This window comes from Hyperoodon ampullatus (genome assembly GCF_949752795.1).
Source record: "Hyperoodon ampullatus genome assembly, chromosome: 19".
Classification (NCBI taxonomy): domain Eukaryota; kingdom Metazoa; phylum Chordata; class Mammalia; order Artiodactyla; family Ziphiidae; genus Hyperoodon; species Hyperoodon ampullatus.
Genome location: NC_136932.1, coordinates 35850063 through 35877218, shown reverse-complemented (window position 1 = coordinate 35877218; position 27156 = coordinate 35850063). Strand labels below are relative to the sequence as shown.

The window sequence follows — 27156 nt, the reverse complement described above, 5'->3', positions numbered from 1 at the left end:
GTATAGATAGCTATATTGATAGGGTGACAGTAGGAAAGAGATAAAATAACTGTACAAGGCAGTCATAAAAACTAAACTGTAGAAGCAAACAGACATACACATCTTAGTAACACCTAAGAGCAACTCTGGATTGTCACTGTGTTATGATTTGCATGATGATGGACTCTCATTAAATCTTTAATCTACTTTGGAAGGAAAACTATAGGTAATACACTTTAGAAATTTTAGAGTTTTGACATTTAAAAGCAGAATCATGAGATTTACAATATGGCAGTGTTTCCTAAAGGGGTAAGCGTGAGTCACCTAGAAAATTTACTTTTGCAAAGTGGTAACCACGTTCTTTGAAGATGTAAGATAAATGGAAAGTTGCTGTAAAAAGGCTGAATGATGAGTAAATGGGACATCTGTACTTGCCATACCACCAGGTCAGCGACTGTATCATGTAAAAGGAGGGAAAGAAAGCCTGTGCATTCCTTTCTGTGTGTGCATTTTCTAATTCACTCAGTAGGATAAAGGTTTTTAGTTAATATTAAATGCCAACAACAAAACACTCCAGCTCATTTCTTTTTTTAAATTTATTTTATTGAAGTATAGTTGATTTACAATGTTGTGTTAATTTCTGCTGGACAGCAAAGTGATTCAGTTATATATATTAATATATATATTCTTTTTCATATTCTTTTCCATTATGGTTTATTACAGGATATTGTAGTTCCCTGTGCTATACAGTAGGACCTTGAAGGTCCTACTATCCCATATAGACTACTTTGCATCTGTTTATCCCAAACTCCCAATCTATCCCTCTGCCACCCCCTTCCCTTTTGGCAGCCACAAGTCTGTTCTCTATGTCTGCGAGTCTCTTCCTATTTCATAGATATAATCATTTGTGTCATATTTTAGATTCCACATATAAATGATATCATATGGTATTTGTCTTTCTCTTTCTGACTGACTTCACTTAGTATGATAATCTCTAGGTCCATCCATGTTGCTGCAGATGGCATTATTTCATTCTTTTTTATGGCTGAGTAATATTTCATTGTATATATGTACCACATCTTCTTTATCCATTCATCTGTCGACGGACATTTAGATTGTTTCCATGTGTTGGCTATTGTAAATAGTGCTGCTATGGACATAGGGGTTCATGTATCTTTTCGAATTAGAGTTTTGTCCAGATATAGGCCCAGGGGTGGGATCCACTCCAGTTCATTTCTAAGGATTATCCAGGAAATGCGTTACTTGCTTGAACCCCAGATTTCTTATGTCTTGAATTATAATGCCTTCTACCGTTAGCGTTCCTCCTTCTGCCCACCCTGACTTCTGCTCTGATGCAGCTTCCTCCACAGCCCTCAGTCAGCATCTATGAAGCACACATTGCATCCATCAGCATCCCTCCTGAGAAGGTGACCTGACCCCATCCTCCTTTCTCAGGGAGAGGATGAGGCACCACATTTCCTTCATGGGTTAACTTTGTGTTCCTTTCAAGCAAGGGTTATACCCATTAGACAGAATGGGTTTGTTACACATGTATAGGCATACCTCATTTTAATGTTTATTGTGCATTCACAGATATCGCATTGTTCTGTTTTTTTTTTTTTTTTAATTGAACCCTGCCTCACAAGTCTATTCATGCCATTTTTCTTTTTGTCACCTTTTGGTAACTCTCACAGTATTTCAAACTCTTTCATTCTTGTTATACTTTTACGGTGACCTATGATCAGTGATCTTTGATACTATTGTGAAACATTATGACTTGCTGAAGGCTCAGATGATGGTTAGCATTTTTAGCAATAAAGTATTTTTTAATTAAGGTATGAACATTCTTTTTTTAGACATAGTGCTGCACACTTAATAGACTAAAGTATAATGTAAGCATAACTTGTATATGCACTGGGAAACCAAAAACTTTGTGTGACTGACTTTATTGCAATATTGGCTTTATTGCCGTGGTCTGGAACCAAACCCGCAGTATCTCCAAGGTCTGTCTGTAATAGAAAATTCTTCATAACAGTGCAATGTTTCTCCATGTGTTCTTTTCATTCCCATTAATGATAATAAGACCAGTCCTCCCATATTATTAAACATGGTTTATATCCATTCTTCTTTATTTTGTAGGAAAACCTGGGTCTTTTCTCAGCAGACCCAACCTCCAGTATTTGGAAGACTTATGTTAACTACATTGATGATATGTTGGTGGATGGATTCTTTCTTGCCATTGAGTGCTCCCTCAAGTATCTCCTGGAAAATACTGGTATTTACTGGCTTATGGAAGTGGTTTATTACTGGGAAGGTAACAGTAATAGCATCTATTGAGTTATAGTGAAGTGCAATTGAGTGCTCTGTGACTTTTCCCAAAGTGTTGTGAACATTTTGTGAATTATAGCAAAGGCATTGCGTTTCTAAATTGTCCAACGATAAAAGACTTCTCTCTCTTCAAAACTCAGATGATAAATCAGGCTTTAAGATAGTGAAGCCCATAGCAAAAGCAAAAATATAAAAGCCAATTCAGTCTAAATGAAGCTCCAGTGAGGAGGAGTGAGTAAGCTGGAGCAGCTCCACCTGGACTTGACTCATAGCAGTGGGAGGGGACATTCCCTGCCTTCAAGCTGAATGTACTGTATCTCTGTGGCCTTTTGAGAACACAGGGAGGTGGTAGTAGCCAGCGTACATGGAAAAATCAAGTTTTTCTGTGTAAAAAGAGTCAGACAAGAAGCTGGGGATGAGGTAGCTTTTAGAAGGAAAAGGAATGTCAAGGAGGCAATGGGCATTCTTTGAAGCTGTTAAAAGATAGCCAAGGGCTTTGAATTTATGGTCCATACACAGAGTCAAAGACTGTATAGTAAAGGCTAACCTTGGTTTGTAAGGGATGAGATGGAAAGGGCAGAAGAGTTCAGGAATAAAGTTGAGTTACACCTTTCGCATTCTGGTAGATTCTGAGGAGCTCAGCGAGGGTGAAGGATGAGGTGAGGATGAAGGTGAGACAAGAGCTTAGTCCGTTGAGCCCAACCCAAGGAAAGAAATCAAATGCAGAGTTAAAATAGGTGGGCTGAGACCCATGTCCAGATATCCAGCCCATGCAAGAGGTTGACAGTGCAGAGAGGAGCAAGGCCAGCGCTGGGTGTAGCTCAGATGGGCAGCACCCACCCTCACCCCCACCCCATGGTCCTGGTAGGTGGAGTGGCTGAGGTCAGAGGCAAGGTCTTTGCTTTCATGGTGCAAGGTGCTCCAAATCAAGGAGATACAGAAGCAGGAAATGGGCTCGGGCATAGCCAACAAGGCAGGAGGTCACCTTCTAGAACCTGGGGCATCGAACACAGGCACCGAGACTGGAAAACTGGTTCGTAGGGACCAGCGCCAACGGTGCTCATCTGAGTGAACTGACCAAACCTCCTCTGATACTGGAGGCTGAGGGTCCCGTCACTTAGCCCTCCTCTGGATCTAGGAAGATGCCCCAGCCACACTTGAGTGCGGGCACTGCATAAGGGACTCACCCTAGGCCAGTGTCTATCCAGCTCTCCTGATCTGGGCTGTCCGATATGTCACTTGTCCTCCTCTCATGAGGAGGAGAGCGTGGGAGCAAGAGGATGGGGACAGGGGATGGTAGCCAAAGTCACCTTCCCTCCATGGAAATGGGGGGAAAGGGAACACATTTCCTTCACAAAATAGAATGGGCAGGAGCTGGACCTAGTGGCTGCCTGAGCAGAGGAGGTATAGATAAAATTAAAAGGCGCTGGTTACCAAGGCAAGGTGAAGGAGCCTAAAGAGAGTGGCCTTTAAGAGGAAAATCACCATGACCCTTTGCCATAGCCCAGGTGGACAACTTTATTCCCCTGGTCCACCTTACCATTTCCACTTCTCGTGTTTGGTCAAACCAATACCATTCCCATGGCTTGGGCTGGCCTCCCAGCCATCTCTCAGAATCCACACCCTGCCTGGGTTAAATGCTACCCACTGTATCCAGAAGCACTCTTCCTCTTCTCAACTCATAAAGCGATTGGCTTGTACCAGGAGTGTGGAACCGCCCCGACCATCCGACTTGTACAGTAATTATGTTGCCATTGCATCTAACATAGGGATTTGGTTCCTATGTCGTCACATAGGGCAAAATCTCATACAGTAACATGTTCTTGAAAGTCTTTTAAATCCTTTAAACTATATGCAACCCAACCTATTAAATTATAAGTATCTAATGCATGTAGGAATACAGAATATATCATGAGTACATATGCAAAGCATAATTTTACTGATTTTTCAAAAATTTACTCTATAATAATAGTATAGTTACTGTGATATTGGTAAACTTGCACTTCCTTAAGTTAAATATGCACTGGATGGGACACTCCTGAGTCCAGTAATGCAGATTTATCATCCTTACAGTTTTGAAGGCAAAGCCTTAGTCTTACATATCTTTGAGGGTCCCACAGTTTTTTAGTTAGGGAGAATGGCTAAGCAGTGGTAAGAAGAACGCCATCAATAATGTGGCTTAAAGGACATGGAAGTCTGTCCCCCGGGTTCTAGTCCAAAACGAGCACTCCAAGTTAGTTGCAAGTTCCTTCCGTCCTGTGGTTCCACCACTTTCTAGGGCCTGGTCTTCATTTCCATGGTTGAGCCAGGTCACTGCTGCATCCTGGCTTCAGCCTGTGGGAGGGCAAAGAGAGGACAGAGGAGGCCCCCTGCTGCCTCGTGGACCGCAGCCCAGAAGTGGCACCTCTTCCCACATCCCACTGGTGAGGGAATCACATTGCCATACCTAACTGCAAGCCCGCCCACTTATACCTCTATTTCCAGGGAAGAAGGGATAATGCATTTCCATGAGTAGTCTCCGCTGCCCGTGATGTCCAGCACGCAGCAGTCTCCTAAATACTTTTACAATGAAGAAAATATATGGGGCTTCCCTGGTGGCACAGTGGTTGAGAGTCCGCCTGCCGATGCAGGGGACACGGGTTCGTGCCCCGGTCCGGGAAGATCCCACATGCCGCAGAGCAGCGGGGCCCGTGAGCCATGGCCATTGAGCCTGCGTGTCCGGAGCCTGTGCTCCGCAACGGGAGAGGCCACAATAGTGAGAGGCCCACATACCGCAAAAAAACCCCAAAAAAACAAAAAAAAAACATATATATATATATGAAAATAAGTGGTTATTAATAAGGGTCTAAGCATTTATCTTGTAATTGGAACATCTTTTTCCATATTATATTTTGATTTAAATTTAGCAAGGCAAGTTAGTCTAGCAAGTAATCAGGGGTTTGTTAATCATTTATACTGATTTTAAAAATCTTATCACTACAGGACTACAGAATTAAAATAAGTTCTGTTTTTACAGAAAAGGAGCAGAAGGGATAGGATTGTGAATTTTTTTTTCACGCCTACACGACATTGGACAAGCACACCCTTGTTCCCCTAGTGGCTGCCAATGGGGAATGGCCTGGTTTGTGCACAGGAAGAAATCAGCTGCTTCCAAGAAACTGGCTTTGCAAAATCAGCCTCTTCTCAGTCAGAGGCTGTACTGCCTCCCAGGAGGTGTTTAGGAATGTGGAAGGAGACTGGCTTGGGTTGATCAGTCACTAGGACGTGCTCTCTGAGGACAGGAGAGTAAATGTCCTGTAATGCCCAGGATAGCCCTGCACAAGAATTAGCCTGTTGCAAATGTCAGTGGTTCCCCTATCAATAAACACTGCAGGACTGCCACCCTCACCTTTTCTGGGGTGTCAGCAAATTTTACATTTCCATTTTCTTATACCCAAACAGTTCATCTAAAGGAAAGAAATGGTCTGAGTGCTTTTAAAACAGTATTGCATTTTGCCTACGTTACCCATTCTCTTCTGTTTTCCTTGTTTTTCAGAACGTAAGGCAGGACTCACCCCGATATTTGAAGCACAGCTGAGCTTAGCCATCCCAGAATTGGTTTTCTGTCCGTCTCTGGAGCCTGGAGTGAAGGGTGGCTTCTGCGACATCGTTGAGGGTCTCATCACCAGCATTTTTAGGATATCGTCCTTGGTTCCACGGCTTTCCCCTCAGAACGGCTCTCCCCACTATCAGGTACTGGATCTGCAAACATCCTGCCCTCCCATCAGATCTGGAGCCCCCTGTGAAGTGCTGGTGTCACCCGCCTGGTTTTGTCTTGCTCCCCTAGGTTGACTTGGAGGCCATGCCTGATCTGGCAGGCATGCGGGGCGAGCTGATGGGGCGGATGCAGGGCATGATGACCCTCTGCTGCGGCTATCGGAGCACCCTCAGCCAGTATTCCTACCTCTACATGGAGGACCGGAAGGAGGCTCTGGGGCAGTTTCTGCTATATGGGCACATGCTCACAGCAGAGGAGATGGAAGCCCATGCTGAGGATGGCATTCCAGAGAACCCGCCCCTGCTCCATCAGTTCAAAGCGCAGATCGACTGCTACGAAAAGCTCCATGAAGACGTGAGCAGGCTGGAGCCCATCCAGGTGTTTGACAGCTGGATGAAGATTGATGTGCGGCCCTTTAAAACGTCTCTGCTGAATATAATTAAGAAGTGGAGCCTCATGTTCAAACAGCACCTTGTGGACTACGTCACTCACAGGTAACACAGTCCTGCTAGCTTCCCAGGCTGTCAGGAACACCATGTTTTTAATCTTCTTCACATTTTTCTCCATAGGCTCTTGGTTAAATTAAAAATTAAAACAGCTGGTTGGAGGTTCCAGGCTTTTGGACACCAGCAGTAACGTTAGTCCTGCCCTCCCATTTGTTCATCAGACCTGGCCTCTTTCTGTTTCGTTTTCCATTTGGTGCCCAGTGTGCGAAAGGCACTCAGTAAGTGGTAAATAATGTTAGAGACAATAATAGCAGATCTAACCTCCCTTCACAGCTCTGACTGTGAAATCTCTTTAAGCCTGAGAAGCTGAGGGGGTCTAATGGGCCTCTTAGATTTTATTTCTCCCACTTACTCCTTGTCTCAGATTATCCAGCTGTGAAGCACGGGAGCCCCTAAATCTACACACCCCTGATGCCTGCCAGTGCCACTCTAGCTGTGTGACAGATGGGATCTGAAATTCTGTCTGTTCCACCATAGACCTACACCACCCAGCCCAGCACCAGACTCTCTAAGCCAGAGCACCAACCTCTAGATAAATAATCAAGTTGGTTAATAGTCTCCCAGTTACTTCACCTTAGCCTTGTCCTCACAGGTCTGCCACAGGCAGAATCTCAGCTCCCAGCCCCTCCCCACAGAATCCTATGGAGTGCCATGGTCCCTCTGTTCAGTGATCAGTCTTTGGTGTATTAGCTGATGCTGCAGGGGAGCCCTCCCCAGAGTTTGGTGCTGGTCTTGCTTGCTCTCAGTGATGTGGAAGGGAGACAGCCAAGTCGAGAATGCATCTATCTACAAACAAATTCTGAGAGACTTTGCAAGGGTGATGGTTCTCCACTCTAGAAAAGCCACAGGAAATCATTTTGGGATGTTTCAAACAGGGCTTTCCAAGTGTTGTTTAAGAAGCAGCAGCCAGGGCTTCCCTGGTGGCGCAGTGGTTGAGAGTCCGCCTGCCGATGCAGGGGACACGGGTTCGTGCCCCGGTCCGGGAAGATCCCACATGCCGCGGAGCGGCTGGGCCCGTGAGCCACGGCCGCTGAGCCTGCGCGTCCAGAGCCTGTGCTCCGCAGCGGGAGAGGCCACAACAGTGAGAGGCCCGTGTACCGCAAAAAAAAAAAAAAAAAAAAAAAAAAAAGAAGCAGCAGCCAGTTTCCCACACTTGAGAGGCAAGAAAGGGAAGCAATGATGGCAGTTGGGGAGGTGGCAGTGTTGCCCCTGAATGGAGTACTGTTGAGGGGACAGCTCTGTGCTCTGTGGTCCCTCTCCATTAGCAGGTCTGGTGACCCAAGGACATGGGGACATGTTTCGGATGCAGATTTTATTATTATTTAGGTATGGCAAGGCCAACAGGTCAGGAGATGACTGCTATTGAAAAGATAGTTTGTTAGATCCCAAGAGGAGGGGGGCACAGCACGCCATGCAGGGCCAAATGGGGGGCACCAGTGTTAATCGGGAAGCAGAGGGAGTGAGGGGAAACATGGGCAAGAGCTTTTATTACGGCTTCCATGGAGAAGAATGGGCAAGACATTCTTCTCCAGGTTTAGGAGCAGGTTTAGGATTGGCTAGCTTTTTAAATAATTTTAACAGGCTCTGGGGTGTAGGGGCTGTCTTTAGTTGTCTGGTACCAGGCTGTAGGATTATAGGGCAGGTGAACTGTGGCCTGGAGAATGAGAGCCAGATGGAGGAGGTGGTTGGATATATGGACTTTGGATTGATTGGCTTGCATTTGAAAGGCACAGTCAAAAGCAGGTTGTTTACTATCTCTAGGAACTGGCTAACCCTGGGAGGGTCAATCCCTCTAGGGTTGACAAGGCCCCAAATGTCAGAGCATCAGAAACACAGGGTTGATACAGGGCACAGTGACAGCATCTTCCATGTGTCCCTACCAGGTGAGGCTTCACAGGATGTAACAGTTGTTTTAACAGGAAAACACATGATAGAGCACTGAGAAGGCCTGAGTCCTCCTTGAACCCCTGTTTCCTTGTCTCTGAAAGAAGACAATTTGACTGGATTCCTATAAGGTGCCTTCCAGTTTTAATAGTTGGTGATCCATAAACTGACTACTTTGCTGCACTTTGGGAGAATGTCTCATTGTGTTCTCAAAGATTAGATTAAAAAAAGAAATAATAAGAACAATAAAAAATATTTATTATTGAGTGTCTACTATGTACCTTGTAATTCTGTGATTTCCACCTTCTCTTAGTAGGTGTCAGGATTAATCCCACCTTGCCTTACATATATACTTCATTTACTGACAGAAATCCAATCCTTCATTATCATCTGTCTTATTCAGCTTGGACTGCTATGATATTGCGATTTGTAATAAGACATATATATTCGATTGGCCCAAAAGTTCATTCGGGTTTTTCCATAAGATGCATGGGAAAACCCGAATGAACTTTTTGGCCAACCCAATATTTGGTCTTCATCCCTGTTTCTGGCAAAAGCTCCTAGAACCCTTGTATTTCCTAAGTGGTGAGAGCCATAAAGGTATCTTTTGTTATGTTAATGTTAACTTTTGGACCTCACCTATGGAGGGGAGGTGGTTGTCAGGACAACCAACCATGTGATTAGAGGTTGAAACTTTCAGTCTTATTCCCCAGAACTCCAGGGAGGAGAGAGGGGCTGGGGATCGAATCAGTCTCCAATGGCTGATGGTATAATCAGTCGTACCTGGGTAATAAAGTCTCCATAAAAACCAAAAAGAGAGGGTTTCAAGAGCTCCCAGTTTGTGAATGCATGGAGATTCGGAGGAGTGGTGCATTCAGAGAGGGTATAGAAGCTTCCACATCCTTTCCCATACCTTGCCCTGTGCATCTCTTCCATCTGGCTGCTCCTGAGTTATATCATTTTACAATAAACCAGTAATCTAATGAGTAAGCAGGTTCTCTGAGTTCTGTGAGCCACTCCAGCAAATTAATCAAATGCAAGGAGGAGGTTATTGGAACCTCTGTCCTATAGCTGGTCAGTCAGGCAAGGTGACAACCTGGACTAGTGTTTGGGTCTGAAGGGGGTGAGGCAGTCTTGTAGGACTGAGCCCTTAACCTGTGGAATCTCCAGGTAAATAGTGTCAGAATTGAGTCAAGTTGTAGGACAGGCAGTTGGTGTTGGAGAATTGCTTGGTGGTGTGGGGTGCCCCCCTACCCACCCATGGGCATTGGAATTGGTATTAGGATCCTTGTAGCTGCCATAACAAAATACCACTGACTGAGTGACCTGAATAACACAAATTTATTTCTTACAATTCAAGAGGCTAAGATGTCTAAGATCAAGATGCCAGTCAATTTGATTCCTGGTGAGAGCTCTCCTCCTAGCTTGCAGACAGCCGTCTTCTCACTGTGTCCTCACATGGCCTTTACTCAATTCCTGTGCACAGATAGAAAAAGAGAGATCTCCCTCTTCCTCTTCTTATAAGGGCACTAATCCCTCATGGGGGCCCCACCCTGATGACCTCATCTAACCCTAATTACCTCCCCGAAGGCCTCAGCTCCAAATACCATCACAAGTGGGGAGTTGGGGCTTCAACATATGAATCTGTGGGAGACACAGACATTCAGTCCATAGCATCATCTTAACTCTCATCCCCATTTAGCTCTTTATGCCCTGATCTTACTCAGTCCCACCCTTGCCCTTGCAAAGTCCTCCCCTGTGCTCTTCCCCTGGACCTCAGGATCTTGCATCAGCAAAGTCCACTGTGCCTTCGTCTTCTCTCATCCTTTTTTTGCTCTAACTGAAACCCAGCTCTCTCCTGAGGATACTGCTTCCCTGCAGCCCTCCCAAGTAGGGCTGATTTTTCTCCTATATCCTTCTTACCACTGGGCCTAGAGGTAGATGAGATATTCTTGCTCTTCATTGCAGCTTCCAGACCATTCCACCTGGTCCTCCCTCAAAATCTCCAGCTCCACTGGAGTGAATTCTATCAGAAAGTACAACCTGCCACTTGTCCCTGCCACAGTCACCTGCCAAGCCCTTAGCCATTCCTCCCCTTCGTTGCAGGTCATGTCATCTGGCTCAGTCTCCCTTTCCCATCCTTCTGCTGATAATCATCCTCAGTGACTCAGCATCCACATGGAGCCTTCATTATACCTGCCTCTCATTTTCTTGACCTCTCTCTCCATTGCCCTTTCCTTCTGTCGTACCTCTGCTACCTAATTCTGTGTTGTGCCCTCAGTGGCGTGGAAAGAAAGATGAGCAAGTACTTGCTTCCCCTTCAAAATCTCAGGTTAAAGCATTCCATTCTCTGACCACCACTTGGTATCTTTCCAGCTCACTTACTTGGCAACAGTGCCATGCAAAGTTCTTCAGACCCATCAGGATTTCCAATCCATTGGTCCCGATGCTTTATCGGGATAGCTCAGTGTTTATCACCCTTGCTCCCCATTCCCGTTCCCACCTCATAAAACCCTGACTGTTTAAACTCAGTGCCCCACACCTGCACCTGAGCAATTCATCCTTGATGAAGGAAAAACAAACCAGTCTTCTGACCAACCTCATATTAAATTTATGAACATAAATTTTTTCATGAACATTTTCATAGATTCTTCCCAACTCCCGTAGACTCTTTTTTTCCTCTCTCCTTAAACCTCAAATATCCTCTCTGCCCTTATAGCCTTGCCTCTCATTTCACTGAAAAATTAGAACCAATCACAAGAGAGCTAATTCACCTTTCACCAACAAATCTACCAACCTACCTGCATTTGAAGCCATACATTCAACTACCTCTCCTGTTACAGTGAATAAGCTGGTTTTCTAAGTCCAGCTTCTTTCCTCTCATCTACTCGAGAACTTACTTCCTTAAATATTCCCTATCAACAACACCATCTATTTTCATACATTTTCCACAGCATGCAAATATATTGTCACATCTGGCATCTTAAAAAAAAAGAAAGGAACATGGTCCCAGGAGTCCTTCCAGCTACAGCATCATTTCTGTGTGCCCTCCTTCATAGCAAAATTCCTCAAAAGATGTGTCTATACTTGATCTCTTTACTTCTTCATCTTCCATTCTCTCTCTACAAGAAATTTTATTGCAAAATGTAGCATAGGGGCTTCCCTGGTGGCGCAGTGGTTAAGAATCTGCCTGCCAACACAGGGGACATGGGTTTGAGCCCGGGTCTGGGAAGATCCCACTTGCTGCGGAACAACTAAACCCATGCGCCACAACTACTGAGCCTGCGCTCTAGAGCTCACGAGCCACAACTACTGAAGCCCGCGTGCCTAGAGCCAGTGCTCCACAACAAGAGAAGCCACCGCAATGAGAGGCCCGCGCAACGCAACAAAGAGTAGCCCCGCTCACCGCAACTAGAGAAAACCCGCCCACAGAATGAAGACCCAATGCAGCCAACAATAAATAAAATAAAGTAAATTAAGAAAAAAAATTTTTTTAAATGTAGCATACATATGATTTAGAGAAAAATATTAAAACGAATACTCACATTTGCTTTATCCAGCGAAGAAACAGAACATTAGCTACATTTTAAAATTCCCTTATGTACTCTTCCCTGATTAAATCCCTCTTCCTCCCTACCAGATGTCACCCCTGCCCTAAATGTGAAATAATCCTTCCCATACTTTTCTTCATGGCTTAGTATATATATATATGTATACACACACACACATACACACACAGATATACATATATTGAGATTTCCATTTTAAAGCTATAAAAATGAAACATTGTTGCATACTATATATCCCTCTGTCCTGTTTCTTTTATTCAGCATTATATTTGAGACCCATCCACACTGAGAATATAGCAGTATTTCATTCCTTTCCACTGCTGTAGAGTATCCCATCATCTGAATATGCCACAATCTATCTATCCATTCTGTGGTTGGTATGGTTGTTTCAGATGGTTTCACTAATATCAACAAGGTTGCTATGCATTCTCTTATACAGCTATCACGGTATCCATGAGCAAACATGGCTCTAGGATGTATAGCTAGGAGTGGAATTGCTGGGTCAGAGCACCTAATGACAACTCTCGCCAAGGTGGACTCTTCCCCACGTCCCCAACACCTCTTGCTGCTGGCAAACTGTTTACTGCTGGCCATTCCTCTGGGAGCTTAGTGGTATCTCGCTGTGATAGACATTTTACATTACTCTCACTATGAATAAAGTGGCTCATCTTTTTGTGTTTTTGGATGAGTCGTTATGCTTTCTATTCTGTGCTCCTTCATAGCTCTTGCCCATTTTTGTTGGACTTTATCTTCTCCCTTTTTATACTTGGAAGTGACTTATATATTATATATCTAATCCTTTGCTGATTGTACATATTACAGATTTAGTCTCCCGTTTTGTGGCCCGTCTTCCCACTCCATTTATGGTATATTTCGGTGACAAGTTCATTTTTATGTAGCCAAATGTGTCCATCTTTCCCTTGTGTTATCTTCTTTTCTCTTGTTAAATAGATCCTTTCTTGTCCTGAGATCCTGATGATACTCTTCTACATCCTCTCCTACAAGTTTTATCTTTTGCGTTAAATAGCTCTTTGTCGGTCACTGCATTAATATGATGCAGTCCTAATTACTATAGCTCTGTAATAAATCTTGATATCTGGCAGGGTGAGTCCCTACCTTGTTCACTTTCATTAAGAATGTCTCAGTCATTCTCGGCCCTTCCTTACTATTTTACATACATTTTAAAATCAGTTTGTAGAAGAAAAAATCCATTGGGATTTTGATTATACTTGCAGTAACTATAGATCAATTTGAGAATTGTCATCTTTGTAGTAATGAGTATTCCTAAGAACATGTTATCTCTCCATTTATGTCCTTCAATGAAATTTTGTAATCGTTTCCTTTAAAATGATTTTCACGTGTTTCTTAAGATTTATTCCTTAATATTTTATTTTTTGTTTCCTAGTGTAAATGATATTTTAAAATCATATTTTCCATGGAAATGAATTGACATTTGTATGTCGATTTTGTATCAAGCAACTCTACTAAATAAGTTGTTAATTCTAATAATTCATCTGTGTACTCTCTGGGGTTTGCTATGTGCATAGTCATCATCTACAAATTTGTGATAATTTTATTTCTTCCTCCTCAGTCTTCTTTTTAAAATGCGTTTTATCTCTATTTCTTATCTGACCACACTGACTAGGACTGTCAGTATAACATCGAATAAAGTGGTGATGGTAAGTATCCTTGTCTTGTCCCCGATCTTAAAGGGGATACTTTCAACATTTCATTACTTAGTATAATACTCTGTGAGTTTTTTACGGCTTCTCTTTATCTGATTAAAGAAGTTCCCTTCTAGTCCTAATTTGTTAAGAGGATTTAGCGAAAATGGATATAACATTTTATCAAGGACTTTTTCTAACTCCATTAAGATAATTCTGTTTTTTTCCCCTCAATATGTTAAAGTTGTGACTATATTATTTGGTTTCTAATACTGAACCAACCTAGCATTACTGAATTAAGCCCAACATGAAATATTGTCTTTTTCAATATATTCATTTATTGATTTTGTTTGCAGGTATTTTATTTAGCACTGATGTGTCTGTTTTTGATGAAACTGGCTTTCAGTTTTTCCTCTCTATAACATCTTTGTCTGATCTTGCTCTGTGGTTTTGCTAGCTTCATAAAATGGGTTAGGAAGTAACCTTCTTGTTTATTATCTGTAAGAGTTGGTGTAAGATTGAAATTCTCTAATCCTTGAAAGTTTAAATCTCCTATTGAAACATCTGGCTTGGTATTTTGCTTGTGGCAAGATTTTTACCTGTAATTTCTCTAATGTTTATAGGAATATTAAGGTTTTCTGTTCCTTAGGAAGTCATATTTTTCTAGGGATGTATCCATTTCATGTAAATCTTCAAATTATTGTCATGAAATTTATATTATGCTCTTACCTGTTTAATCTCTACAGAATCTATGGATATGTTCCTTTTTAGATTTCTATTCATTTCTATTGTGCTTTCTGGCTTCTTAATTAATCTTCCAAGAGATTTACAAAGAATAATCTTATGAACCCATTGATTCTCTTTATTATAATTTGATTTCTATTTTGATTATTTATTCTTTTTTTTTTTTTTTTTTTTTTGCGGTACGCGGGCCTCTCACTGTTGTGGCCTCTCCCGTTGCGGAGCACAGGCTCTGGATGCGCAGGCTCAGCGGCCATGGCTCACGGGCCCAGCTGCTCCATGGCATGTGGGATCTTCCCGGACCGGAGCACGAACCCATGTCCCCTGCATCGGCAGGCAGACTCTCAACCACTGCGCCACCAGGGAAGCCCCCAATAATTTATTCTTTTATGTTTATTATTTCCTTCTATTTTCTTTAGGTTTATTTTCTGTCCTTTGGCTAAGTTAAGATGTGCGCTTTGCTATTCACCTTGAGCCCTCTGTCTTTTTTAATGTAACACTTAAAGTTATAAGTTCCCTTCTAAGTACAATTTTACCTACATCTCACAAGTCTTGGTAATAATTAAGCTCTGAATATTTTTAACATTCATTATGACGTGCTTATATATTTTTTTAATCTTAAAACATGGGTTCTTCTAGTTGCATTTCTGTCATTAATTTCTAACAATTGTATTGTGGTCAGAGAATGTAACGTATGTAATAACAAGCTTCTGAAATTTGTTGAATTTGGCCAGTTTTTATAAATGTTCTGTGAATATTTGGAAAGAATGTGTACTCTAAATGTTGGGTATAATGTTCTGTGCATGCCTATTTGATCAAACTTGTTTTCTTCAAATCCACTGTAACCTCGCTGCCTTTTTTTTTTGTCTGCTTAATTTATCAACTACTGAGATAACTGTGTTAAAAATCTTCCACTTTGATGGTAGAGTGTCAATTTCTCCTTGTAATTCTGTCACTTTTTTTTTTTTTTTTTTTTTTGCGGTATGCGGGCCTCTCACTGTTGTGGCCTCTCCTGTTGCGGAGCACAGGCTCCGGACGCGCAGGCTCAGCGGCCATGGCTCACGGGCCTAGCCGCTCCACGGCATGTGGGATCTTCCCGAACCGGGGCACGAATCCATATCCCCTGCATCGGCAGGCGGACTCTCAACCACTGCACCACCAGGGAAGCCCCTTCTGTCACTTTTTGTTTCATATTTTTTAAGGTTATGCTATGTGAGCATACAGCATTTGACTTTTTATATATTCCTGGAAAGTTGAATCTTTTAGCCACACGTTAAAAATCTTTTATCACTAGCTATATTTCTTGTTTAAAGTGTGTTTTGTTGTATATTCGTATAACAAAACCAATTTCCTTTGTATGACATTTGCCTGGTGTCTCTTATTTTATCCTCTGGCTTTCAATATTTCTGTGCCTTTATATTAGAAGAGATCTTTATAATTGGTATAGAACTGAATGTTTTATCTACCTTAATATCTTTCTTTTAACTGGAGCGTTTTGTTCATTAATGTCTATTGTGCTGTATTTGAATTCATTTGTACCATTTTATTGTGTCCTCTCTATTTGTCCTTCTTTGTTTTCTTTCTTGCCTGCTTTGGGTTGCATTTTTTAAAATATTTTCTTTTATTTTTCCTTTTTCTTATTCCATTTTTTCCCTTCTGCTAATTTGGATGTTGTGCTATCTAAGTCTTCTTTTCTAATAGTTAACCATAGCTATTTTAAAAAACATTCTTAAAAGGAATAAACTAATCAGTACTGTTACTCTTTTCACCAATACAAGGACTTTCGTTTGATCTCAACCGTTCATACATCAAATTATATTCTATAATTCCAAGTAATTTCAATTGTTCTCTGCTATTTATCTAAACTCCACAAATCATACTTTATTTTTATACACTCACTGTTTATTTAAATTTATCTACATATTTACCAATATCTTTGCTCATTCCATCTTCCTACATTACAGACACGCTATCTGAATTGTAGTCATTAGAAGGTCCGTTAATAAGGTTCTTTTGGTAAAACTCTCATTCTTTTTCTCTCCAAATGCATGTATTTTGCCCTTGTTCTTGAAAAAATTGATATGTGGAAGAGAGAATTCTAGGATAACATATTTTCTGTAAGCCTATTGAAAATATTATTCCATTGTGTCCTGGCTTCATTTTTGGTGTTGCATCGTCAGCCATCAACTTAGGGTTTTTTTATTAATAGAAATCCGTCTTTTCCCTGCAGCTAATTTTAAGATTTTTTTTTCACTTTTGTAATCTGCAGTTTCATACTGAAGTACCTATGTGAGGGTTTCTTTATATTAATTTCACCTTGAATTTGTTGGGCTTCCTTGATCTTATATTTGGTGTCTTTCATTAATTCAAGAAAATTCTCAGCCAAGATATCCTCAGAGATTGCTTCCTGCCCATTCTCTCTATTACTTCCTTCTGGACCTCTTATTACACTTGTTACACTTATACACTTTCAAAGTTAACATAAAGGCCTATGGAAAATTATTGGCTTCTTTCTACTGGAATTGCCCACTAACATAGCACAGTATGATCATTTTTGCATTGCTAGAACACATATTAAAAGTTTCTTTTCACAAAATAATGCCTTCACAGGCCATAATTTTCACATTATCCACTTAAATAAGTTTTGTCACTTCTTGAATCCATCATTCAATACAAAGGTCCACACACTATCACAGATTCTGGGCATATTTGGAAAGCCACTGAAATCACCTCCATTCCTGATTATGAGACAATGCTGAATTTATGCTTGAACATAAAGGCAGTTGGGGCCAGGGTAAGGCATGGTGACCTGTTGAGAATGTAAGAGTTTATCTAGGCTTCTGAAGGGTGATTCCTAAAGAAAGCATTTCTGTACAAACTGATACATCATACTTAAAAGGATGAAGTTGTTTTTCATAGTGAATCTTGAATAGATGTCTGGGGAACTGCAGGGAAAGCCTTTGCTCCTGGTGTGTGGGTCAGAAATAGTAAAGCAAAGCACCTAAACAAGAACTCTTTTGTCTTTTGACATATTAAATATTGCTATTTTATATTTTGCACCTGAATTCCAGTATCTAAAATATTCACAGGTTTAATTCTGCTGGCTCCCACTCATGGTGACTCCTTTCCTTATGTATTTTGTGACTTTTGATTATAAAATCATGTTCCTTGGAGAGTAATCCTTTGAGGATTGGATTCTTGTTGCATTCCTCCAGAAAGGATTTTCATTTGTTTCTGCTGGTCATCAAGGGACTCTTCCAACCCCAGACCACTTGTACCTCAACGTACAGTAGTCCATCTAGTGTCATGGTTAATTCAGGCGAGTTTCCATGCTGTCCCATACCATGCAGCCTGTTTATTTCTTGTTCACCCTTAATGGCGTTGCAACTTCACACGCAACTTCCTATTAGCTTCCTCACCTTGAGTGGGCCCTAGGCTTAATCACCTGTTCCCCAGTTCTCATAAAGAATCAAAGTAGGGCTTCTCTGGTGGCGCAGTGGTTGAGAGTCCGCCTGCCGATGCAGGGGATACGGGTTCGTGCCCTGGTCCAGGAAGATCCCACATGCCGTGGAGCGACTGGGCCCGTGAGCCATGGCCGCTGAGCCTGCACGTCTGGAGCCTGTGCTCCGCAACGGGAGAGGCCACAACAGTGAGAGGCCCATGTACCGCAAAAAAAAAAATAAATAATAAAATAAATAATCAAAGTGAAGCTCAAGATCTCCAGGGTTCAATAGAAACTATCCTGTGAGAGCCAGCTTTGAACCTTGCTTACCTCCCAGGGTTCTTGCTTTCACTACATTTTCAGCTTCTGGAGATGCCTTAATTTCATGCCACCTTAGTGATGCATTTTTAAATGATTTTGAAATATGTGCTTAAGCATTTCTGTTGTCTTAGCAGAAGGGTCATTCATATTATCATGTACATCATACAGCTAGAAACAGAAATCCACATTCTCCAACGTATCCTCCAGTCAGGCCTTTATTAGACTGCTCAACTGAAACCAGTCTTGCCAAGAGCACCGATGATTTTCATATGGCCGCATCCAATGGTGATTATCAGTCATCGTCTTACTTGTACCTCTCTGCACTATTTGGTACCGCTGATCACTCCCTCCTTCCCAAACGGTTTCTTCAGGAGACCTCACTTTCTTGATTTCCTCCTTCGAGGTCTCCTTGACTGGGCTCATCTCCTCCAGGACTCAAAATGTTAGAACTCCTGAAACCTCGACCTGGAATTTCATTTCTAGCCACAGCCATATTCCAGGTGATATTTAATCTAACACTTTGAATAATCTGTGTGCTGATAACTACCAAATTTATATTTTTAGCCCCATCTCTTAAGAACTCTAGACTTAAATTCAACTGCCTAATAAGTATCTCCGTTAGGTGTCTGGGAGGCATGTCAAACCTAACACATTTATTTATTTATGTTGACCAGGCCAGGTGGCTTTCAGGATCTTAGTTCCCTGACCAGGGATCGAACCCGGGCCCCGGCAGTGAACATGCCAAGTCCTAACCACTGGACCACCAGGGAATTCCCTAAACCCAACATGTGTAAAACTTACCTCCTTCCCTCTTCTCCCTCCAAAAAACCCCCAGTCTTCCCCAATTCTTCCCCATCTCTTTAAATGGCATCATCATTCACCCCATTGCCAGGAGTCCTTATTGATTTCTTTATTCCCTCACACCCCTCCCCCAACCCATTAGTGGGTTTATTAGCTCTACCTGCAAAACTGCCTTGAATCTGACCACTCCTCATGTCCACCATCCGTGTCAAAGCCAGTATCTTCTGTCACCCAGACAACCACAATAGTCCCTAAATGCCCCCCTGGCTTCTGTTCCTGTCTCCCCACCCATGTCACTGTCACCATCATCATCACCGCCTCCAGCTGAAATCTGTTCTCCTCCATCTATAGTTCTTTTTGAAAACCAGTCAAATTATGCCCTTCTCCTACTCAGAATTCTCACACTTAGAATAAAATCTGAGTTTCTTATCATGGCCAGTAAGGCCTCCCAGTGTCTGGCCCTTTCTCTGACCTCTTCTCCCTCAGTGCTCCCTTCTGTTCTCCTTATGCTTCTGCTACCCTGACTTTCCCCTTTTCCTCAAGAGAATCAAACTGAATCCAGCTTCAGTGCCTTTACTCATGCTGCCCCCTCTCCCTGGAAAGCTCTTTTCCTGTTTCTTTCTTGGCTCACTCCTTCATATTGTTTACATTTCTGCTCAAACATCACCTCCATAAAAGGCCTTTACTGACCACTGCATATAAAATAGTTCTGACCTTAGTCTCTATGCCCTTATTTCATGGCACTCATCACCATGTGAAACTGTACCATTTATCTCATTGATCTGTGTCACATTTATTTTTCCCCCTAGAATGGAAGTTTCATAAGGACAGAGACTTTATCTTATTTATTATACTATCCTCAGAACCTGGAAGCAGGCTAGGGCTCATAATAGTTGCCCAATAAACATTTTTGAATTCAGTAATGAATCTCATTTAACTCTCACAATAACCAGTGAGAAAGAAATGATTTTTCCAATCTTGTAGATGAGGAAACTGAGGCTCAGAGATGTTAAATGACTTGGCCATGGTTACACATCTAGTAAGTGTCAAAATTAAACCAAAGTGTGTATGACCTTAGAGGCCATAGTATTTATTTTCAGTTTTTTAAAAAATAATTTGAGATTCACAACATAATTTGTAATATATTTACTTTGAAATAATTTCACTTTGAAATAATTTCAGACTTACAAAAAAAGTTGTAAAAATAGTACAAAGAATTCTATTTTACCTTTACTCAACTTTCCCAAATGATAACATCTTAGATAACCAACCATGGTACAGTTATCACCACAAGGAAGTTAGTATTGCCGTGGAAGTAGTAACTTACTTAGTACAGACTTACTCACATTTCACCAGTTGTCCCAGTAATGCACCCTCCATCATGGAGGGCTAAGTCTTTGTCCTTTGCGACCTTGACACTTCTGAAGAGGGTCGTATCTTACCATCAGGATATGGAGAGTTTTCCATAATAATGCCATCAGGATATGCAGAGTTTTCCATAATAATGCCATGAGGATGGAGAGTTTTCCATAATAATAGCTATTAATGTTGGGGAACTAAAAAAATCTTCCTTTCAAGGAGTGAAAGGAGAATGGCTCCTCACATTCTGTTTGTTTTGCTCAGCTTGGCCGACCTTGAAGCATTTATAAAAAACAGCGAGAATGGCTTGCTCAAGAAAGTTGGAAAAGGAGATTTCCAAGGATTGATTGAAATTATGGGACACCTTATGGCTCTTAAAGAACAACAGAGCAGCACTGATGAGATGTTTGAGCCTTTAAAGCAGACTATTGAATTGCTGAAGACCTATGGACAAGAATTGCCGGAAACACTGTTCAGGCAGCTGGAGGTCAGTGCAAAGTTTATGTTTTCTTAATAAAAGAAATAGAGGGAAAGTTTAGGGATTTCAGAGTGGGATGAGGTGGGTTGAAGTAAATGAAAAACAGGGCTTGGTGATAACTCAAGGTCCATGCTTTGGAGCTAAATGTGTCGCACATGTATAATGTGTACCACTTTCTCGAAACTCAATAAATATGAAACACTGTAACGCTGGACATATATGGGAGAACTGATGTGGATGATGTGTTTAGGTTCTTTTTCCAGGATTAGGGATGAGCCGAATTTTTCATTCGGAGAAAAAAAAGCAGGTCTGAGGAATGTTATGATGGTCTAAGAGGAGATGTGGGGCATAAAAGGAAATAACTAGGCACTCTTAGAAAATGTAGAAAAGGGCCAGGGTTACTGGGTTAGAAGTTGAGGGCAAGAAGGATAGTGTTGAATCAGAAGTAGGTGATCATCGGGAGAGTGGGCATCCAGGGAGCCAAGTCAAGGAAGGGTCGAACAATGCCACGGCATCAGAGCCTGGCATCGGGGCAGAGATGAAGACAGCTGGGTGCGTCCAGCCTCAGGACTGTGGGGGAGGGTCTGACCACACTGAGGTCTCCTTTGCAGGAGCTGCCTGAGAAATGGAACAACATTAAAAAGATGGCTGTTACCGTGAGGCAGCAGGTGGCCCCCTTGCAGGCAAATGAAGTGACCCTCCTCCACCAGAGGTGCGCGGCCTTTGAGGCAGAGCAGCAGCGGTTCTGGGAGCGATTCCGCAGAGAAGCCCCCTTCAGGTATGCACCCAAGTTGCCATCACCGCTTCCCGGCCTTTAAGCATGGCAGCATCTTAAGTCATGGTGATCTCTCTGTGGAGTTCACGTATTCTTTTAACAAGTGAAGACTAGTTACTAGTCTTCCCTCCCATTTAGGTCCACTGGTTAGACCCTGGTGCTTATGTTCACAGAGTACCACTGCGGCCCGTGTGGGATGAACAAAGACTGTACAAATACTTAAAAAAGTCTAGAAGCTTCTGTGTCTCCAGGTCTATAAAGGGATTGTGTGTGGTAAGATTACTAGGTTTTTATTAAACTGTTAGTATTCTAAATTCTCCCAGACTCCTGTTCTTTTGGTTTAAAATAGTGGCTGATAGAATTTTAAAATAATTTTGGAAGGCATTTCAGTAGCCTAATGGCAGGATTTGAAGTGATGGATTTACTTCAAGGTGTACTTTCTCTGCTTAGTAGTTAGTTCTCAGACTCCTCCCTACTTGTGGTCAGGGGTCTTTACACGAACAAAACAACTGTGGGATGGGCAACACCCATCCACACGTGCCCACGTGCACACACACACACAGAAGTCCTTTTCTCAGGGGCTCACTGCCTGGGTGGAGAAATCTACAGGGTCTGCTCTGGTCTGCTCCTCAGCGTCGGGGGCTCCAGCCAGGGGTACCAGCCGGCTCTGTGTCTGCTGACATGCCAGCTGAAGTGGACACTCTCCCCTCAGGCCAGCTCCAGGGTTTGCTTCTGTTTCCCTAGCGGGCTTCCTGCTGGGTCTCTTCTGTAGTTTTGGAAGTCTCTAGACTGAAAAGTGCCCTATGTAAGGAGCAAGGGAGCTTTTTATTTTCAAGGGTTACTTACACACAGAAATCTGACATTGAGAGATAGACGCTAAAGCAACAAACAAAATGGAAAAAAAAATCACAGCTTTATCGGGAGGAAACACAACATAATGATTAAGTACATGGACTCTGGATTTAACAAGACTGGTGTCTAATCTCAGGTCCACTACTCACTGCCTAAGTCAGGCAGTCACTTAATATCTCTTTGCTTCAGTTGCCTCATCTGTAAAGCGGGGTTAATAATAGTATCCACCTCATAAGGTTGTTGATAGGATTAAATAACGAATCTTTACAAGTTTTTAGCATAGGACCTGGCACTAGGATAACCAGCCATCCTGGTTTACCTGGGATAGTTTTGATTTTTTTTTTTTCGATTTTTTTTTTTATTAAAGCATAGTTGATTTACAGTGCTGTGCTAATTGGGACAGTTGTGGTTTTAACACTGAAAGTCATACATCCAGGGAAGCCCCTCTATTTCAGGCAAACTGAGACTTAGTCACCCCACCTGGCACACAGTGAGGGCCTACCTATTCTATTATTCATTCATCAAACATTGATTAAGCAGCTACTGTCTCCCAAGCATTATAGTTGGGGCTAGAGAGAACGAGATGAGTATGTCAAGGGGCAGGGGAGGACAGATGTGTAAACTGTACTTAGGATAAACGTACAACATGGAACTCTAAAGCATTAAAATCACCTGGGGTCCAGTCTGTCCCACAGGCCAACTAAATCAGATTCTCTGGGGATGAGACCGGGCATCAGTAGTTTGTAATGCTCCCCAGGTGACTCCAATATGCAGCCAAGGTAGAGACTGCCTCCCGAAGGAAGTAACTGGTTCCCTTTTAAGCAGTCATTCCAGGGCATATAACTCCAAATGAGTCTGTGTCCCTTTAGAATAATTGCCTTAGGAGCTATGCCCTTGTTCCAAAGAAGCATCTATTGGTCAAAACATTTGTGGAACTTCTTTTGGGACTATTCCTTCAGAGTCTGAAGCACATTCTTTTGATTCTCCCTTGGGCATGCAGTTGAATTTCTGAAATTTGACACTGAACACACAGGGCCAAAGCTGGTGAGGCAGGTGGGCAACCAAGCTGGGTATTTCTGCTCAGTGCTAACAACATCCACACCTAAGGCAACAGCCACAAAGGTAGTGACACTGATATCTTTACATCATCTGTCTCTTTTTTTAAAAATTTCTAAAAAGGAATTCAAAGATGTCTGGTGAAATATCTTCCCAAACAGACTCCCAAGACTGCCTGAATGGAACAGCACTCGTTTGCTGGTGTTTCTGTATGTCTGTTGGAAATCTGGTATCCCTCCTTCCTAGTTACATCACGTGTGTATATTGATCAGCTCTTGTTGTTTTTTAATTTGATAGCTGCATTGGTTTTTCTTTCTTAGCACTTTTATTGATATCTGCTGGCTGTGAGGATATTGCTACCCTTAACTGGGTCTTGCAAATTCACATCTGTTAATTTAACATGCAGATGAATCTTTGCAAGAGACTACTTTGAAAAGAACTGCTCACAGCAGTGTGGAAAGCCAAACATTACTGCAATTTTGATGTTTTTCTCTTCTTGTCAAGAAAACTATCAAGACTAGAGCAGAATCGTGGATTTTTTGCTGAAGGGAATCTTCATGGGTGTCAACGCATGAGTTTGTTTCTTAGTTTCGTGTGCATGAATGTGTGTGTTTAAAATGTTTAGACACCGTGTGTGGCAAATGAGTTGAGTTCTGGTTCCTCCACTTTCAGATCAATTTCTAAAATGCATCTCTGTGAAGGCAAGTTTCTGTTCCCGATTAGATTATAGGTGAAGCTCACGCTGATCTTGTCTTTGGGAGGAAAAGGAAAGTGTGTGTCTCATTTGGCCCTTGCAGTCTGACAGGTGCAGGATGAAGTCAGGTCATTGGGGGAGGTTCTTTCTTCATGTTCAAGTTGAGTTTTTCTTCTTCCTTCCGTTCTTAATTCGAAGCTGTATCAGCACATTCCTAGCTGAGCTCTCTCACTTCTCAGTAATCGGCTAAACTATCATAGCCAGATTCAAGCCCTTCTCTCACTCCTCTCGAAATTGGAGACTCATTCTCCCCTTTGAGTGACAGGGATGCACCAAGCTTTTAGCGGCTCTCTTGTTCAGTTCCTGCCCTTGAGCACAGGCTTCCTGGCTTTAAGGAATGAATGCCATGTTATCCAGTCTCCGTACTCACATGAAGATCAGGATAATCCAGGGGTTTCTGGGTCAAAGCATTTGATCCCTATAAGCTCCAGTTCAATGGAGACCATCAGTGTTTCCAGCTGGCCAGCCACCAGATTCTGTGAATGGTGGGGAGAACCTTCCTAAAGACCTCCTCCCATTGGGTGCTGTCCTGCATGACAACCAGCAAAGCAAGGCTTTCCAAATAGCCCAGTGCAGCAAACGTGAGGAAAGAAGGGCCTTCATCTTCTTGTGCAGGGTCTCTTGTCCCTTCAAAAGTTGGAGAAAACAGTAGTATTAGTCATGAAATCTCAGGGACATATCAGTATCCTCAGACATGTCATTAGTTCAACTTGACCCTGTTCTTGCAGTTAATCTGACTCACTCACATGACTCAGGCTTCCGTAGAGCAGAAGCGGTTGTGTTCTCAACAGTGGAGTCAGCAAAAAATTATTTAAGTGCTAGGATCTTCAGATAATACAGATTCCCTGACCTCAAGGACTTACAGCCTCAGGGTCAGTTTCAAAAATGAATAACCAGACATGTCCATTGGGGCCAACTTTAACACCCACTGGGGAGGCAGTTCACAGCCCTTGCAGAAGCTGTGCTTCAGCCAATGGGCAAATGAGACTCAGCCATTTGGAAAAAAGAGGGGTGGACAGCGAAGATATTCCAGGCAAAGGAAGCAGAACATAGAGACACACAGGGGGCTGAAAACATAACAAACAGCTGGAAGACTGCATGTATGTGTGGCTGGGATGCAGGATGTGGGAGATGAGGATGGAGAGGTCCAGGTGACCAGGCCTTGACCGTGAATGAGCACTGAGGAGTACAAGCATGAGAACAACACACATCATGGAAACACCAGTCTTGTGGCTGCAGAGAGCAGAGTGGAGCGAGATGGACTCAAGGTGGGGCCTCCATGGGGTGGTGGGTGATTGCAACAGCTGGGTGCGAAGCAGGAGGACTGAACTGAAGCCGTGGCAGTGAGCATGGAGGAGGAGGATGGACGTGAGGGAGACTTAGGAGGGAGAATCAGCAGGATTGAGTGAATATGGGAGATGAGCAGGTAGAGAGCCTGGTGTAATTCTCCATCTTCCATCTGGACCAGTAAGCTGGAAGGGGTGTGTTCCGCTGCTCCTGAGATGGGGCCACAGGATGGGAAGAGCTGAAAGGTCACCAGGTTAGAGGGGGCGTGCTGAGTTTTATGGTACCTGTGGGGTATCAAGCACAGGTGTGTCACTGTTCCTTGTATGTGCAGGTACGGAACTGAGGTTGACATTTACCAGCCGCTCACTTTCCAAGAATTCATTTAAGTCACTTGGTCCTCTCTTTCTGTTTGTGCCTATGTCTAGGGCAGGCCCGAATCTGTACTTTTTCCAAGATCATACAGATGAGCACTGTATTTCCATTTCTCTTAATTATAGTTTTATTCATCCAGACTTTCCAGGCATTTCTTTTTTAGATTAAAACACTTTTGCATTATTATTTCAATTTCAAAGACTGACTACACCCTTTCCCCTCCTATTACTTTCTTGTTCTCACACTGTATTGTTCCCCCAGGCTTTGGAGAACTGCTTCAAGTTTATTAGGTACATTAATCAGGTCTGTGAATATCCTGACAGTTTGCACTAGAGCTTTGAAATGGGAAGAGGGTTACCTGCTCCCCTGTCTAGAGTTTCCTTTCACTACTTAGGTCAAATTAACTTTTATGTGTGCTCAGCTACAGGAAATGAAAGCCCACAGATTTAAACCATAAACAAAAATTATGCCACGGGGCAGATGAAGTTTGGAATTGGTTTGACAAATGATCACCTCCTACAAATATTTGAGGAACCGATATTGATTCAAGGATGTTCATGTGCGCTGAGGAAAGAAGAGTTAGGAAGATCATTCATTGTCTTCTGTGTCCACAGACCCCCAACACTCTGATAGCACCTATCCTATCGAATATGCCTGAATTTTATTCCATTAATAAATTAAACAGAATGTGGGCTTTTAGAATTTGTCTGATTTATACTGACACCAAGTAGCTAAATTCACTTTCCACGTTCACTCTAATGAAGATAAAAAGTAGAACCAACGCACTACACACTCCAACAATTAGTCTTTGGAGAGAATATGCAGAAGGAACCTTCATGCTTGGTACTCTTTCCTGTTGACCCACTTGCCACGAAGATGTTACATTTCTTTCCTTCTAGGTCTTTCTCTACTGCTCTCATAGAAGAGAAAGCTACTTGCCTATGTAGACAGAGGGCCCTCTTCAACTCTGAGAACTCCAACCCATTCTGAAACACTTGGGGACTGGACAACAGTGAAGACACACGGTGATAATCAGTCTCATTCTCTTAAGATGAAAATACACAACCAGGGCACATGAGCCAAAACTATTTAGATGGAACAAGCGGGAATCAAACATAGCAAGCATCAAAGTTAATCTGACACTAATTTAATGGTATGCATAACTGTTATTGTGTTGCATGGTAATTAGGCTTAAGTGGCAAGCAGTTCAGGTAAATGACTTTAATTAGGA

The 27156-nt window shown here is 42.5% G+C and overlaps 1 protein-coding gene across 1 annotated transcript in view; it reads left to right on the top strand.

Moving 5' to 3' along the window:
• Positions 1-27156, top strand: part of DNAH9 (dynein axonemal heavy chain 9) — a gene marked incomplete at both ends in the record, with an annotated part of 297919 nt that overhangs the window by 51351 nt on the left and 219412 nt on the right. Inside the window, 5 exon segments of the mRNA XM_079725653.1 lie at positions 2119-2254; positions 5843-6039; positions 6134-6558; positions 20616-20838; positions 21441-21607. Of these exon segments, the coding sequence (XP_079581779.1) occupies positions 2119-2254; positions 5843-6039; positions 6134-6558; positions 20616-20838; positions 21441-21607 (1148 nt within the window).